The following is a 14,670-nucleotide window of genomic DNA, read 5'->3' on the forward strand; positions in this document are numbered from 1 at the left end:
AGTGTAACTATTTAAAAATGTCTTGGAACTTGATATTTTAGACTATCATTTTCAGAATGTCTTATATTAGCCATTTTGATTGGGATGGTCAGGAGGTGAAGTCAAAACTTGAAGACATCTAGTTGCTGTCCCATGTTACTTTGTCACAGGCATGAAATGTGAGAGCTCCTATATTTAATAGAAAGTCTTTTATTCTTGTACTACCTTGTTTATTGTTAATTTAAAATTATGACTCTACAGTATTGTAGTGGTTCAGGTTAAATAACAATCTAGGCAGAGTACTAGTCATAAACTCCTTTGAAAACAACAGGATTTATAGGATTCCATATTTAATGCCTTAATTGTAGATTTTATGTCAGTTGCTCAGGAAGCATTTAAATTTACTTTCCGTGTACTAAGGAGAGGGAGGATAACTTGCAGGCCTTATATACCCTTTGGAGTGCTGTGTGCTGAGCTAATGATGCTGGGAACTTCCAGGTTCCCCCATGTCCTAACCACCACCATAATGAAAGAGATAGCCATTGCAAATGTATACGAGTTTTGAACTAATATGTGTTATGGTGAGAAAGTGTTAAAAAATGAATCCTTTCTCCAGCAATCATTGCATATGACAGGAGTGGCTATATCATGGCCCAAATCGCCAGTTCTGGGATGGGAAGGAAGTGTTAATGTGCTACTCAGTGTCCATGCATTTGTCACTGTATCTCAACCTCCTACTCCATCCCCAGGTGTTTTCTGAGACCCCTAATTTTTATCCTCATTTTCATTATTTACTAATAAATGTTGGTATTTTTCAGGATAGGCTTAGAAATACATTAAATTATGAATAACAATAGTTTCTATTTGAGACTGTTTTGTGTACCAACATTTAAAGCATTTTCTGTGTTCTAATCACATAATACGTTCAGTCCTTGGTGCAGTATTGATTTCCTTTAAGGGTGAATACATGAAGTGGCTGCTATGTATGTTCTTGGTTTTATTGCTCTGCACAAATGAGATAAAACCTCAAAGTACATCTTACAGAAATCATAAGGAGACTGCTCCCAAGCAAGATGGGATTCTTTTGGTTCTAGTAACAATGATATTCTACTTGATAGACATTTAGTAAATCAGAGGTGGGAGCTGGTCTCTGCACACTCATTAAATGACATTGTTGGTAATGCTGTAATGGTGCAGACACTACTGGAACAGGGCGAATGGAAAAAGCAACATTACACAGTTGTGCTGCAAGCTCCCCGTGTGTGATGTTGCATGCATGTATAAAAAGGGCAAAGTTTGTAGCACAATGGTGCACTCCACTATCGTCTTTTTGACAAAAGCATTAGATCCTGTGGATGCCTCTGGGAATAAGCTCATTCTTGTGCTATCTATTCTGTAAAATTTTGGCAACCTCTCTCCCCTCCCTAGCTGAAAGCAGATGGAAAGAAGTTATAATTTGGACCAATTCCTTCCACCACCTCTGTTGCCACTGAAATCAACATTTCCACAGCTGATATTTGGAATTCCCCTTCTGTAATGTACTTAAATTGGGAAATCCAACCAGATTCTATGTGTTGTATCTGGTTTTAGACTCATTATAATGTCTTAATATGCCTTATGAATGAACCAAGGATGTGTTTGTAGATGTTTATGTCATTCCCTGGAGCTCATTTAACTGTGTGTTGGAATTAATTATGACTGTAGCTATGTTCTGTGGATTATCTTTCCTAGACCAGGAAGTTTTTGAAAGCAGGAAAATAAGCACAAAACGGGCTGGTCCTAAGAAGCATTGGGAAAGAGCCAGCATTTCACGCTCGTCTTACACACAGAGAAAACTGAAGCCAAGGTTTGCTTATTTAATATTTAATACAACTTTATGAACAAAGGAGTGCATTTTCAAAAGGCATACCACCTCTGTGCTCTATTTGCTGAAATGGCAATTGCAGAAAACTCTTATTTGCTGCCATTGTGTGGTTTTCCGTTTTTCAGCCCAGAATTTGCAATGATTCCCTGCAGATTGCATGTGTGTAATGCTTTATAAACATCTCATTATTTTTTTACAATCACACTAGTATACAGTATACCAGTCCTGAAGAATCTGTTACTATTTTAAAAAGAATACTGGCTTCCTATGTTATTTTTTTTCCTACACAACTATTTCCATGTAATTATGAAATACTGATTTGAGATGGATTATACTGAATATAGTGCAAGTAACATTCTGTACTTGCACTGTGTAAATTTCTGTTGTAATATCTTTAGTGTATTCATATGATGGAAGCAAAGACAGAGTGCAACTGTAGAAAGTACACAGAGGTGTGGTAAATCATGTTAGTGTAAAGTTGATTTAGTTAGATTACCTTTTCTTTTACCTCCTCCAGTTTCTTTTTCTTAAAATTTTTACTCTCTTTTGTGCTTTCCATAATGTTGCTTATCGTAAAAGGGAATATCATGATGGAAATGTATGTATGAATATAATATCATAATCTAAATTAAAAATGAGAGTTCTTGGCATAGGCTTTGTATCACCAAAATATGTGAATTTCACAAGAGTGCTGAATAAGTACAATGTATTTTGCATTTTCTAAAACTAAGGTTAGAGACGTAGTTTGGTGTAGTGGTTAAGGCACCAGGCTAGAAACTAGGAGACTGTGAGTTGTAGTCCCCCTGAGGCACAAAATCACCTGGGTGATCTTGGGCCAGTTACTTTCTCTCTGCCCTAGGAAGAAGGAAATGGCAAACCATTTCCAAAAAACCTTGCCAAGAAAACTGCAGGGACTAGTCCAGGCAGTTGCCAGGAGTCAAAACTGATTCAAATGCACAAAAACAAAACAAAGACTCAAGTTAGTTGCTTATAACTTGTTTTGATTTTTTAAATTTCTGGTTCTTTTGTATACTTGGGGAAATCTGTTATTTACCTTTTAACTAGTGGGCAGCTTAGTCCTATGTTTGATCCTCCAACAAATCTAACAATCTATTTACCCATCCCAGCAGGTCAGATATGGAGGGGGATTGGCTCTGCCTGCCTTTTTTCCCATTAAAAATTGCAAAACAATAGAAGGGAAACAGGGGTAAGCTAAGTAAGCAGCATTTGGGTGCTGTGGTCCAGAGCCACCCCCAATTTGCCCCTAATAGCTGCACATTTTTCCTTGTTGAAATCACGAAGGGAAGTTGTGGAATGGATAGGTAGCAATTGGCCCATGTGCTCTGTCTGGCCTTTGAAGCAGGAGTTAATTTAGCTAGCAAGTTAAGTCAAACAATCATTCAGGGATGGTCATAGTTGTAAGATCAGTTGAATTCAAAAGGAGACAGAATTTTCACTTGATAGCCAAAGTCCATGGGGCAAGCAGATAGCCAAGTCACGCAAAATGCGATTAGGTCAGTTGAATCAGAATTGACTTTTCCAATAAGGGTATATTGCTAGGAGCTAGATATATAGCATTCCAGATCTGAATGGTACTTTAATGTCTCCTTAAATGCAGGTGGTTCCTGGTCTCTGTATGAGCACAATTAGTGCAGGTCAACTCTGATTCCCAGGGCCAGGATACTCCTGATATGACTATATTGGGCCAGTTATAGTATATGGTTTAAGATGGACAGTGGTCTTGTTCACATGTCAGAATAGGAGCTGATTAAAACTGAAGGGAAATTGAAATGGTGAAGAAGATGCATGCTCCCACAAAACTCAAGTTTTCAGCTGATAAATGGTGTCTTCTCAATTTAGCTTCATGATTCAGCTGGGCTAGTGTCTTACATTTAGCTACCCAGTGACTTTGAGGCAGAGAAGGATTTGAACTATACTTGTAATATGTAAATCAAACATTCTAACTATTGGTCCACAGAACATCTTGTGTAATTGTTTTTATTTAATGTTGTGCCTCTGCTTTTCTCTGCAATAGATCACAATGTGTCCAAAGACCTGCAACAGGCAAGAAGTTAATAAAGAAGAGCAACTCTCAGAGCCATCCATCTTCAGGTTTGTAGAATTTGAGGTGACATCCTTGTCAAAAACTATGCTCATCTTTCTTTCTATTCCTTGGTTGAGCCTGTGCAGGGTAGAAACTTTGTATCAATATGCCCTAACCTTAACTTCCATACATTCATTTGATGGTGAGAAAGGACTCTGTGTATAAAATCATGCATGTATGGGCTATATACATAGAGCTGGAATACAGTATGTGTGCAGCCCATTCTTGCTTTCATACAGACATCAAGAGGTTAGGATATGTAAGGCAATAGGATTCTGGTCTCCTCCATACTTGGGAAAGAAGTGAGCTTGGAAGTGGTGCACTTCCACAAAATTAGGAATAACAAAATTAACTTTTCTGACCAACAGATTTTATTAAAAGTCATCAGATTTTGTGAGCTGCAGTTCACTTTTTGCCATAGTAGACTAACGTGGCTCTCTTCCTACAATGCCACAAACTTGTAGATGTAATCATAAAAATATTATATTGTCTTGCCTTTAAAAAGACTTCAGTGAAACAGAAATAAGAAATAATTTAATCCTGACAGTTATGAATGCTTAAGGGCTAGGTTCATATAAAATCACAAAGTTTATTGGTAGAGATGTCTAGTTATATTGTTAAACTATAGTAAGACGAAAGGCTGTAAACTGGTTTGGGAAGATAGAGACTGGGTTGTATGGCAGAAAAAGAAATGTGCTTAAAGAATAGTATTTGAGTGCTGGTAGATCAGACATCCAAAATAGTTTGATTTTAGGATATTTTTCTTGGTTTAGCTCTACTTTCTATAAGGGCTCTCTTGAGAATAGGTTATATTGTTCAAATAAGCAATTTAAAAAATCTAAGAAATGAATAAATATCTTTATAAAATTTTGCCTGCCCCTTTTCAATAAGCCAGTACCTATCCTGACATAACACTATCACTCAGACATCAGAAAAAAAATCTAATTTGCAAATCAAATAAGCACATGCATGTAAGCTAATATCTAGTGTGAAATAGATGATCGATGATTATGTACCGTCAAATTGGTGTCAACTCTCAGCAATTGATAATCTTTTCCGGGATAATCTGTCCCCAACCTGGCCCTTAAGGACTTTTAGCAGTGTACCACTGCCACTGTAATTGAGTCCATGTGAAATAAGACACAAGTATTAAAAATTTTGTGTCTCTAACAGATCTTGTTTTTCAGTAGTAATTTTAGTAATAAAATTAACTCAGTTGTATGCTGGGATGGAGCAGGGATTGTCCTCTTACATATATAATCCAGTGAGGTCTTCTAAAGTAGCTTTTTAGATCTTGGGTTTAATCAGTTCAGCATGTTTTCATAAGAAATATGTTTCATCATAATAAACTTTTTTGCTATGTTTATTTTTTTGTGGGGGCTCTGCTATCAATCATGGGGTGATCTGCACTGAATACTTTTAATGAAAACAAGAATCAACCTCTCTACTTTTAATGAAAATAAGAATCAACCTCTCTGGGACTCAGTTGAATAAAATGAGTCTTCATTTGAAGTATGGGAGGTTTGTATCTCTCTATTCTTTTGCAGGACAGAAAATCTCCAGGTCTTTTTGTATTACATCCAATACCAGCCCAGAGACCAGTGCATTACTTTGATGCTTTCTCAGCTCTCTCATGTGTGCAAGCTGATCCTTTTTTTTCTATGAGAAAATTTCATGTACCTTCACTGAAGTAGAAAACTTTGCATTACACCTTCAGTGTCCCCAGGACATTTCTAGAGTTCATTCAGATGCTTGAATTAAATATTACTCACAAAGCTATGTCAGATAGCGTATCATTACTTTCTCATGATCCTAATTAGATATTTCCTTGGGTGCTTAGGTCAGGAGGATCAGAGTTCCTAGTTGGCGGGATATAACAAATTTTAGTTTCTGGGGGTTTATTTTGTTTTAGTGGCATTTAGTGGCTGTTCTCCTTTTGTTTTTTATTTAGTGATTTTGTATGCTTCATGTTACTGGCATAGGGTGGTCATATAAGTGTTCTAAATAAATAAATATAATTTCTCTCAGAAGCCAGAGATTGGTTCCTGGTTTATTCATAACAAAATTTAACAAAATTGGTTTCTGATATGGGAATCCAGACAACCCAGGTGTCTACTTAAAACTATGGCTGGGTTGACACAATGGCTCATCAGCATTTTGATTAACATGATATACTAAAAGGGTCAGAGAATCATCTATTTGCTTTAAGGAAAAATAAAGCACAGTTTGAAACCATCATTTGCCACTGGCTCTTCAATCCGTGCAAAATGTTGGCAATCAACCACGTGTCTGTACTCACTTCTGTTGACCTCAGAACACTGAGAACAGGCAGGAGATCCCAGGAACCAGTCAGTGCTTCTTTTGGCTAACTAACAGTATGCAGAAATTAACATTTAGTCAGTGTCCTGGCTTCTGAATTAGAGCACTTTCCTGCAGTAACAAAAATCTGCTTGCCTCCGTTCTACACAGATATGGGAAGAATAATTTGCTGATGTCGCCATGTTTTCAGTATAAGCCATGTGAATTTGGTCATTTTCTAAAAAATATCTGATCTGGAGAAAATTTTCTGGGCATCAAAATATCATTCTTTCTGCAAATAAATTCCCACAGAAGTCTGCAAAAATGGCATGATATAGCTTTGTAGCACTGACCTTTTCTAGCAGCTGCAACCACATTGTAGTATAAAATATCTGCATAGACATGTGTGTATATGTGAGTAGGAAAGCTTCCTTGAAAGGTAAAATGTGAAATGAGACGAGTTTGTTACACTGCATATACAACACAGAACATCAAGACTGACATTTTTTAAAGGAGCTAGGAAACTGACTGGAAGGATCAGAGCACATTTTGCTGAGAAATCAGCCACCAGAAAGCTCTGAATTCAGGTGGTAATTTTACAATCTGAGCTGCACTATAGCTGTGCCAGAATACATTTCACTTGGTAGAGTAAGGAATTGTTTCTGCATTTCCTGTGTTCAGCAGGACTACTAGGTTTGGGCTGAAAAATCCAGATAAACCCTAGATGTGAGCAAATATCTCTTTGCTGCCATCTTGTGATTGGGTTTTTGCAACCCAGCTATGGTCACTCTTTGACATTCAGCATGTCAAAATATGTTATTTCCTCCATCCTCTCATCTGCCAAGCAAATGATTCCCAAGCACTCTTGTAAAAAATATGACACGCTCACTACTTTATTATTTTAGTGCAATAGCTGTGAGTTATAATGAGGAAATTGGTATGAGCCAATTACATTTCAAATTCTGGGAAACAACATTTCAGTAACTGACAGTTTCTAAGACTTCCTGTTGAAAGAAAAAGCTTCTGTTCTTGCAATTACAGTGGTACCTCGGTTCACGAACTTAATTCATTCCACGATTCTGGTCGCGAACCGAATCAAATTTCCCCATAAGGTTCAATGTAAATAAGGTTAATCCGTTCTGAACCATATGTATTTTTTTTTTAAACCACAAAAATATGAAACAAAGTACAGTACAGTACAGTATGAAGAGAGAGAACACTAACCTTGCTTGAGGCGACTTCTGGCGTGGAGGACAGGAAGGCAGGTGGGGAGGTGGTTATTGTTTGGAGCGAGAGTCCCGCTCCAAAAGGACATCGGGGAGATCTCCTTCAGGGGTGTCCTCTCTTCTTTGTCTCTTAGCTGCAGGCTCAGTTTTGGCGAAAAATCTGTCTAATGTCACTTGTTTTTTCCTGTGCTGCATAACCCTCTGGAAATGAGAGACCACATTATCGTTCATCAGATTCAACACTCTGTTCGTTACAGTTACGTTGGGGTGGTGCTTCTCAAAGAAATCCTGGCACTCATTCCATTTTTCCATAATGGATTTTATCACATCACTGCTAACCTTCTCCCTGTTTTCCTCTTCCTCAGTGGAATGCTCCTCAACAAGTGCTTTCTGCTGCTCATTCTGGAGCTCAGCAAGTCCTTTCGTGGTCAGCTCCTCCTTATGGTCCTCAACAAGCTCCTCTATGTCTGCACCATCAACATCCAGACCCATACTCTTGCACATGGACACAATCTCCTCCACTACCTCTGCATCAGACCCTTCAAAGTCACATTAAGTGACACATTCTGGCCACAGTTTCCTCCAGGCTGAGTTTAAGGTCCGGTACGTGACATCTTCCCAGGCTTTGTCAATGAGGTTGATGCAGTGGAGGACATTGAAATGGTTCTTCCAGAATTCTTTCAGAGTCAAGGACGTCTCTTCAGTGACATTAAAACACCTGGTGAAGAGCGCCTTTGTGTACAGCTTCTTGAAATTGCAGATCTCTTGGTGGTCCATGGGCTGCAGAAGAGGTGTCATGTTGAGGGGGGAGGAACTTGACCTTTATGAAGTCATACTCAGCGTCCATATCATCCACCAAGGCTGGAGGGTGTGCCGGGGCATTGTCCATCAGAAGAAGGCACCTTTCAGGCAGTTGGTTGTCAGAAATATATTTTTTAATGGTGGGTGCAAACACTTCGTGCAGCCATTCCATGAACAATTGCCTTGTGACCCAAGCTCTTGCACTGGCCCTCCACATGACAGGCAGTATGGCCTTGTTCACATTGTGTTCCTTGAATGCACGAGGGGTCTGGGAATGGTACATCAGTAGTGGCTTAATCTTCAGCTCGCCGCTTGCGTTCGCACACAGCAAAAGGGTCAATCTGTCCTTCATGGGCTTGTGCCCTGGCAGTGCCTTTTCCTCCTGCGTGATATGGGTTCTGTTCGGCATCTTCTTCCAGAAGAGCCCTGTTTCATCGCAGTTGAACAGTTGTTGAGCGATGTATCCTTCCACCTTCATGAATTCTGCGAATTCTTTCTTGTAGGCTTCTGCAGAGGCCTTGTCAGAACTGGAAGCCTCACCATGTCTTGTCACACTGTGGATGCCACTTCTCTTGCGGAATTTCTCAAACCAGCCTCTACTGGCTTTAAATTCTTCACTTGTTGCGCTTGTAGAGGGTTTTTTTTGCAGTAAATCACTGTGCAATTTCCTGGCTTTTTCACAGATCATAGCTTCACTAATGCTATCACCTGCCAGCTGTTTCTCATTCAACCACACTAACAAAAGTTTTTCCACCTCTTCCAGCACTTGTGTCCTCTGCTTGGTTAACATTGTTACTCCTTTTGCCACATCAGTTCCTCTGATGGCATCTTTATTCTTCAAAATAGTGGAGATTGTCGACTTTGCCATCTTGTACTCCAAGGCCAGATCAGTCACATGAATACCACACTCATGCTTTTCTACAATTTCCTTCTTCAATTCAATGTTTATTTTCTTCAAAACCTTATTCTTACCAAGCTTGCTCTGCACTTTCTTTTTACCACCATGCTTGCTCTGCACTTTCTTTGGAGCCATGCTAAAAAGCACACCAAAAAGCTTCACACCCAGTGTCTGTCTGCGACCGCAATCTCGCCTACAGGAAGCCACAACCACGTGTCACAGCAGGGAAGATGGCTGCGGGTCATGTTCGTCACCCGATGTGGAGTTCGCGAATGGAAGCAAAATTTTGCGAACGCTGCTGTTTGTGAACCGAATTGTTCGTGAACAGAAGCGTTCGTGAACCGAGGTATTACTGTATAGTGAGATTCATAACAGAACTGATTTCACTGATATGAACCAGCAGTTAAAATGTTAAAGATGAATGTATCTTGAGTCACAGTGGAATTTCAATGAATATTACCAATTTTTAAAATATTTAGTAAAGATTTTGAAAGACATGCTGTTTTATCCCAAATATCTGAATATTTAGGAATCCCAAATAAACTTCATGGTTTTTTTTCCTAGGGACAGAATCTAGGCAGCAGTATGAAAATGCTCCTCAAAGTTATAACAAATTAAACATGGTAAGCATATTTTGTCTTCTAAGCTATATATTACAACAGTAGCATCAAAAGCATTTGGAGAGTGTATGTGTGCTGTTTATGTAGTTAAGGTTTAGAAGTAGAACTTTGATAATGTTATAAATCAAATCATTTCCAGTCTTCTGCATGAGCTAAATGGGAAGTTTCTTGCTAGAGGTTGTAGCTAATATAAACATTGCTGGACTGAATTTACATTGTCTCTTGGAGTTCCTTGGGCTAGGCCTGACATCAATCTTCCCAGACTGAAACCCCAGCTCCCAAGTAATGCCAGCCACAACATTGTGAATTCCTCAGGGAGGTGCCAGTCTCATCCTCTTATCTCTCCCTCGCGCCTCAGGAGATGAAAGAAAATGTTTTTCTCCCTGAGTCTGGCCTTCATGATTCCATTCCATCACACTCCCGCCCTTCGGAACATTCTCCCCCCAGAGGTGCAGCAGGCTCCTACACTACCGGCCTTCCAGAAAAAATTGAAGACCTGGCTCTGCCAGCTTGAGTGGGGGGATAACAACTCTAACCACTCCCGGGGGTGGCTAGTGCCTCGATGATGTTCCCTGAGTGATTGCCAATTGTTTTGGATCTTTTTATTTTTTATTTATTATTGTAATTTCATAATTTTAATTGATTTTAATGTTTTGTAAACCACCCAGAGTCATTTAACAAGATGGGCGGTGACAAATTTGAAAGATAGATAGATAGATAGATAGATAGATAGATAGATAGATAGATAGATAGATAGATCTGGCCCCTTCCTTTCCTCACATAAGGAATTCCAATAGAGGAACCAGCTCTATTTAGTGCCTGCCAAATGAGCTGGGTCCCAACCAGACAGCATAGACCGGTGGGGGAGTCTGTTTATACAGGCAGTGATAAGGGAATTTCCAATGCTTCCTTTTTTTTTTCCAAATAATTTTATTAAGAATTACATACTAAAAGAATAAAAGCCTGTATAAACTACAAAAAATGCAAACAGAAAAATACAAAAAAAAAAGAGAAAAAGAGAAAAAAGAGAAGAAAAAAAGAGAAGTAACTTCCTCCTTCATCTCAGCCAAATAAAGACAATTTTAACAGTTTATCACCATCTCTAGATATAATATAATCTCTCTTCACCCCACAACTCATCTCTTAAGTAAAAAAACAAAATCCAAAAGTTTTGTCAATCGTTCCTTATCAGCAAAAGTCCAGTAAAGGAAACCAGGTATACTTTTCTCATTTAATCCTGAACAAATAAACCAACTTTGTATTTCTTCCCTGAATTTTTAAGAATCTTATTTTTAATCCCTTCACAAAGAGTCCCAGAGCTACCGTATTTGTCCGTCTATAAGACGATACTTTTTTCTAAAATCATTACACTAAAAATTGAAGGGCGTCTTATGCAAGGAAGTAAGCCGAGGAGAGAACCGCACGGTTGCGAAACTTCCCATACTTTGTCTCTGCAAACAGGCTTCCTCCAATCACGAGCCTTATGTAACTGACATCAGCTGATGCCGAACAAACCAATTGGAACACATCCCATTGGAGGTGGAGAGCGTGTAGGCAGTGCGCAGATAAAACAGGGACCGGTAATGTCAGAGCATTCTGAGCCCATAAAGATGTCGGAAAAAAAATAAATAAATAAGCGAATGTCTTACTCTGCAAAATTCAAACTGAACGTAATCAGTTATGCACAAGAGCATGGAAATAGAGTTGCAGAGAGACAGTTTGGACCTCCTCCCACTGAGTGTATCATGTAAATGTTACCTAATTACTAAATAAATCCATCTGGACCTTTAACCTGGTGTAAACTTTTAAAATCCATATTCTAAGCACCCTTTTGCTGTATAATCCAGAAAATCATATACTGTATTTCCCAAACTTGTAAAATCAAATTTACACCATCTTTCTCCAAGAAGAAGAAAACTCACCCAATGAATACAGTAAAACCTTGCCGATCCAAAGGGTCTTAATTATTCAAGTACAGTAAATTAAAAAATGATCCAAAAAGTGATTAAGAAATGAGGTTTGGTCAAGCTTTATGTCCTTAAAAGGCTGCATTACAAGTGTGAGCTTGATGGAATCCTGACTCTCAGCCACTCAACTCATAAGCCAACCACAAAACAGAAGTTCCTGTGATCTACTCATCAGGAGCAGCTGTCTGGAGTCACATGGATAATCTCAACAATCTCTCCTTCCTCCAGAGAGATTTTGCCAGTCTGGATCCAGCATCCAGCCACAATTCTCATAAACATGGTCCCACTGCCAGCAGGACATCATCTCACCATGGTGCTCACAGGAAGCATCTTTAAATTTCTAGCAGTTCCTCTACAGGCTTCTCTTTGTTGTCATCCTCTGGTATCTGTTATCTTCCTCCACCACCTTCTGCAACCCCTCCACCTGCACTTTTGGTAGAGTAAACTTAGCTAGTCCCTGAACTTGCAGGCACTTACACTCAGGAGCTGTGCCTTACTTACAAGGAGGCTGGTGACCACCACAAGGACTTTTGAAATTGGCTGATTTTAAATAGTTTTCTGGGTCCATGGGATAGAATTGATGACAGTTATGTCATCAGTTTGCACAGTTCTTAAGGATTACTGCATAGAAATACCACAGTATGGTATAAGTTGTGTAGCCCTTCTCTGCTTCTTGCAGTAATCATTATGTAAGCAACATTCTTCTTGTTGAGTATTCAAGTCTAATTTGTTGCATGATGGATATCCAAAAGAAATGCACCTGTCCAAAACAACCAGCTTCTATATTGTAGGTATCTCATTTAATTGTAACAGTCCTTACAATATTGGCCTCCTTGTTGTTCAGTCATTTCCAACTCTTCATTATCCAGCAGACTACAATTTGCCCAGATTGTTGGTCAGTAATTGCTTCTTTGAGTTTTTGTAAGCTTAGGCTTATGTCATCAATATTGGTACACCGAGAATCTACATCCAGCTGGTATGCTAATCTGCCTGCATCAAAGATAGCACCTGATTTAAATAGCCACACATAGTTGGGGCCACAGTGGCCAAGGGAATAGAGTGCACTTCAACTAATGGTCATGGGTTGGAGCTACCATAATTTCATTTTCTAAGAATGCCAGATCTGCTTTGCAGCATGTTATCTTCCCTTTCAATCTTTTAATTAAAATAATCTTTTAAAAGTACTCATCCTGATGATGACAGCTCTCTGTTCTATAACTGTATTGTACAATATGTAAGCAAAAGTGGAGGTCTCTGACTGTTTCTACAACATGCTAACCTATGGTTAATTGAATCTTGGCTTACTGAATTTACTTGATTACTGGCAGTTGCACAACAAAATAAATCACAGATTACTCAGTCACAGTTTGGTCTAGTATGTACAAGCAATGATTATATTGCCTTTGACTGGTTGTACACATCGTGATATATTGTGTTTGGTTTTACTCATTAAGACTGCAAACAAAAAACTTTTTGTGTCAAATGAATCATGTGTAATAGACCTTTATATTTCAGTCTCGTGAACATGTACAGTACACTGTATGTGTGTATATAGGAATTATTACATATGTAACGTGATAGAATATGTTCCACTCTATAGCTTTTGCTTGAAGTTGTTAATTCTGTAAAAATACAATGATAATTTAGTTCAAGCATTCAAAAACTGAGCCTGTTGAAGGGAAAAAATAGTGATAGGTATCTTCCAGTTGAGAGCACGGCATAAAAATATAGTTTCTGAATTGGATCATGAGCTTGATCTGCTAGCTGCCTTGCTCAGGTGTTTACTGGATTGACTTGCATATTTGTTATTGTTTTGGGATTCAGTTGCTTTCTTGTTTTCTTTTGTTTTTAACTTTAGAAAAGGTACAGGGACTGCAACCTTGTACCATGGCTGCTGCTTCCTGATGAATTGTGGCTTTGTATCTTTTCCCTGTTGACTCATAAAGATATTTCTCGGATTTCCCAGGTCTGTTGTCACTTTTATCAACTAGCAGGAGATAAGTCCTTCTGTAAGTACATTAAAGTGAATAAATATTAAGTGGTTGCAGTAATATAAGAGTATGGCCATTTTAAAGTTACATTAAGTCCAAACCCATATTAGTATGCAAATTCATATTCAGCTGAGACAATTGGAACAAAGTTTCCATGCCCCGACATCAAATTAAAAATAACTTACATACATGTTTGTTTGCACATTTATGCACTGTCATTGGAAATCTTTTGCATTTTTGCTCTATTCTTGTATTTGTTGCTTACAGTACTTGTGCATGCTGTAATCTTTCTAATAAAATGCTTCACATTTATCTGGTCATTATCTATTATCTTCTACTAGAAGCATGTTTGTAATTTTTAAAGAATGTAGTACTGAATTACACCAACATGTTTTTGCATATTTTAAATGGCAGAATGTTTTTCTTAAGTGGAGAATAGTGAATTTCAAGGAAATGCTCTGTCATGATTAACAGGAGGACACCTAGTTCTGAGCTTTCATATAAAGTTGCAGTGGTTCACTCCTCTGAGCTACTGCTTGTACAGATGAGTGAGTAGGATGAGCCATGGAGACTTAATATCACAGATGTAATCATCAGTTTGAACTTGACTTGAACTTTATCTTCAGAATGCACCAAGAGAATACTGTATAATTTCACTTTTCCTGTGTTGCACACCTCTGCTGCAAAACAGTCGTTTTGAAACTTGATGAGACTGGTAGTGGCCTTTTAATTGTCCTGCAGTACTCTTAGGAGTTGGGAGATTCACACTAACTTATACAGCTACTCCTCTATGGTAAGTGATTTTAAGTGTTAATTGTAATGGCAGAACTGCATGTATGAGGAAAACATGTTCAGGAAATAGTAAACATTTGATAAAATTAGCAAGTAGAAGCAAGGACTTAACTCTTCCCTTTAGGGCAGG

At 38.5% G+C, this 14,670-nt stretch overlaps 1 protein-coding gene across 1 annotated transcript in view; it reads left to right on the forward strand.

The window, feature by feature from the left end:
* Positions 1-14,670, forward strand: part of LOC112540329 (uncharacterized) — a 63,713-nt gene that overhangs the window by 4,949 nt on the left and 44,094 nt on the right. Inside the window, 4 exon segments of the mRNA XM_025164891.2 lie at positions 1,711-1,825; positions 3,879-3,955; positions 9,735-9,793; positions 13,616-13,766. Coding sequence (XP_025020659.2) covers positions 1,711-1,825; positions 3,879-3,955; positions 9,735-9,793; positions 13,616-13,766 — 402 coding nt within the window.

The sequence above is a fragment of the Python bivittatus genome, unplaced genomic scaffold (assembly GCF_059951505.1).
Source record: "Python bivittatus isolate LINGU-HERP-01145 unplaced genomic scaffold, Pbiv_v1 ctg000850_np1212, whole genome shotgun sequence".
Classification (NCBI taxonomy): domain Eukaryota; kingdom Metazoa; phylum Chordata; class Lepidosauria; order Squamata; family Pythonidae; genus Python; species Python bivittatus.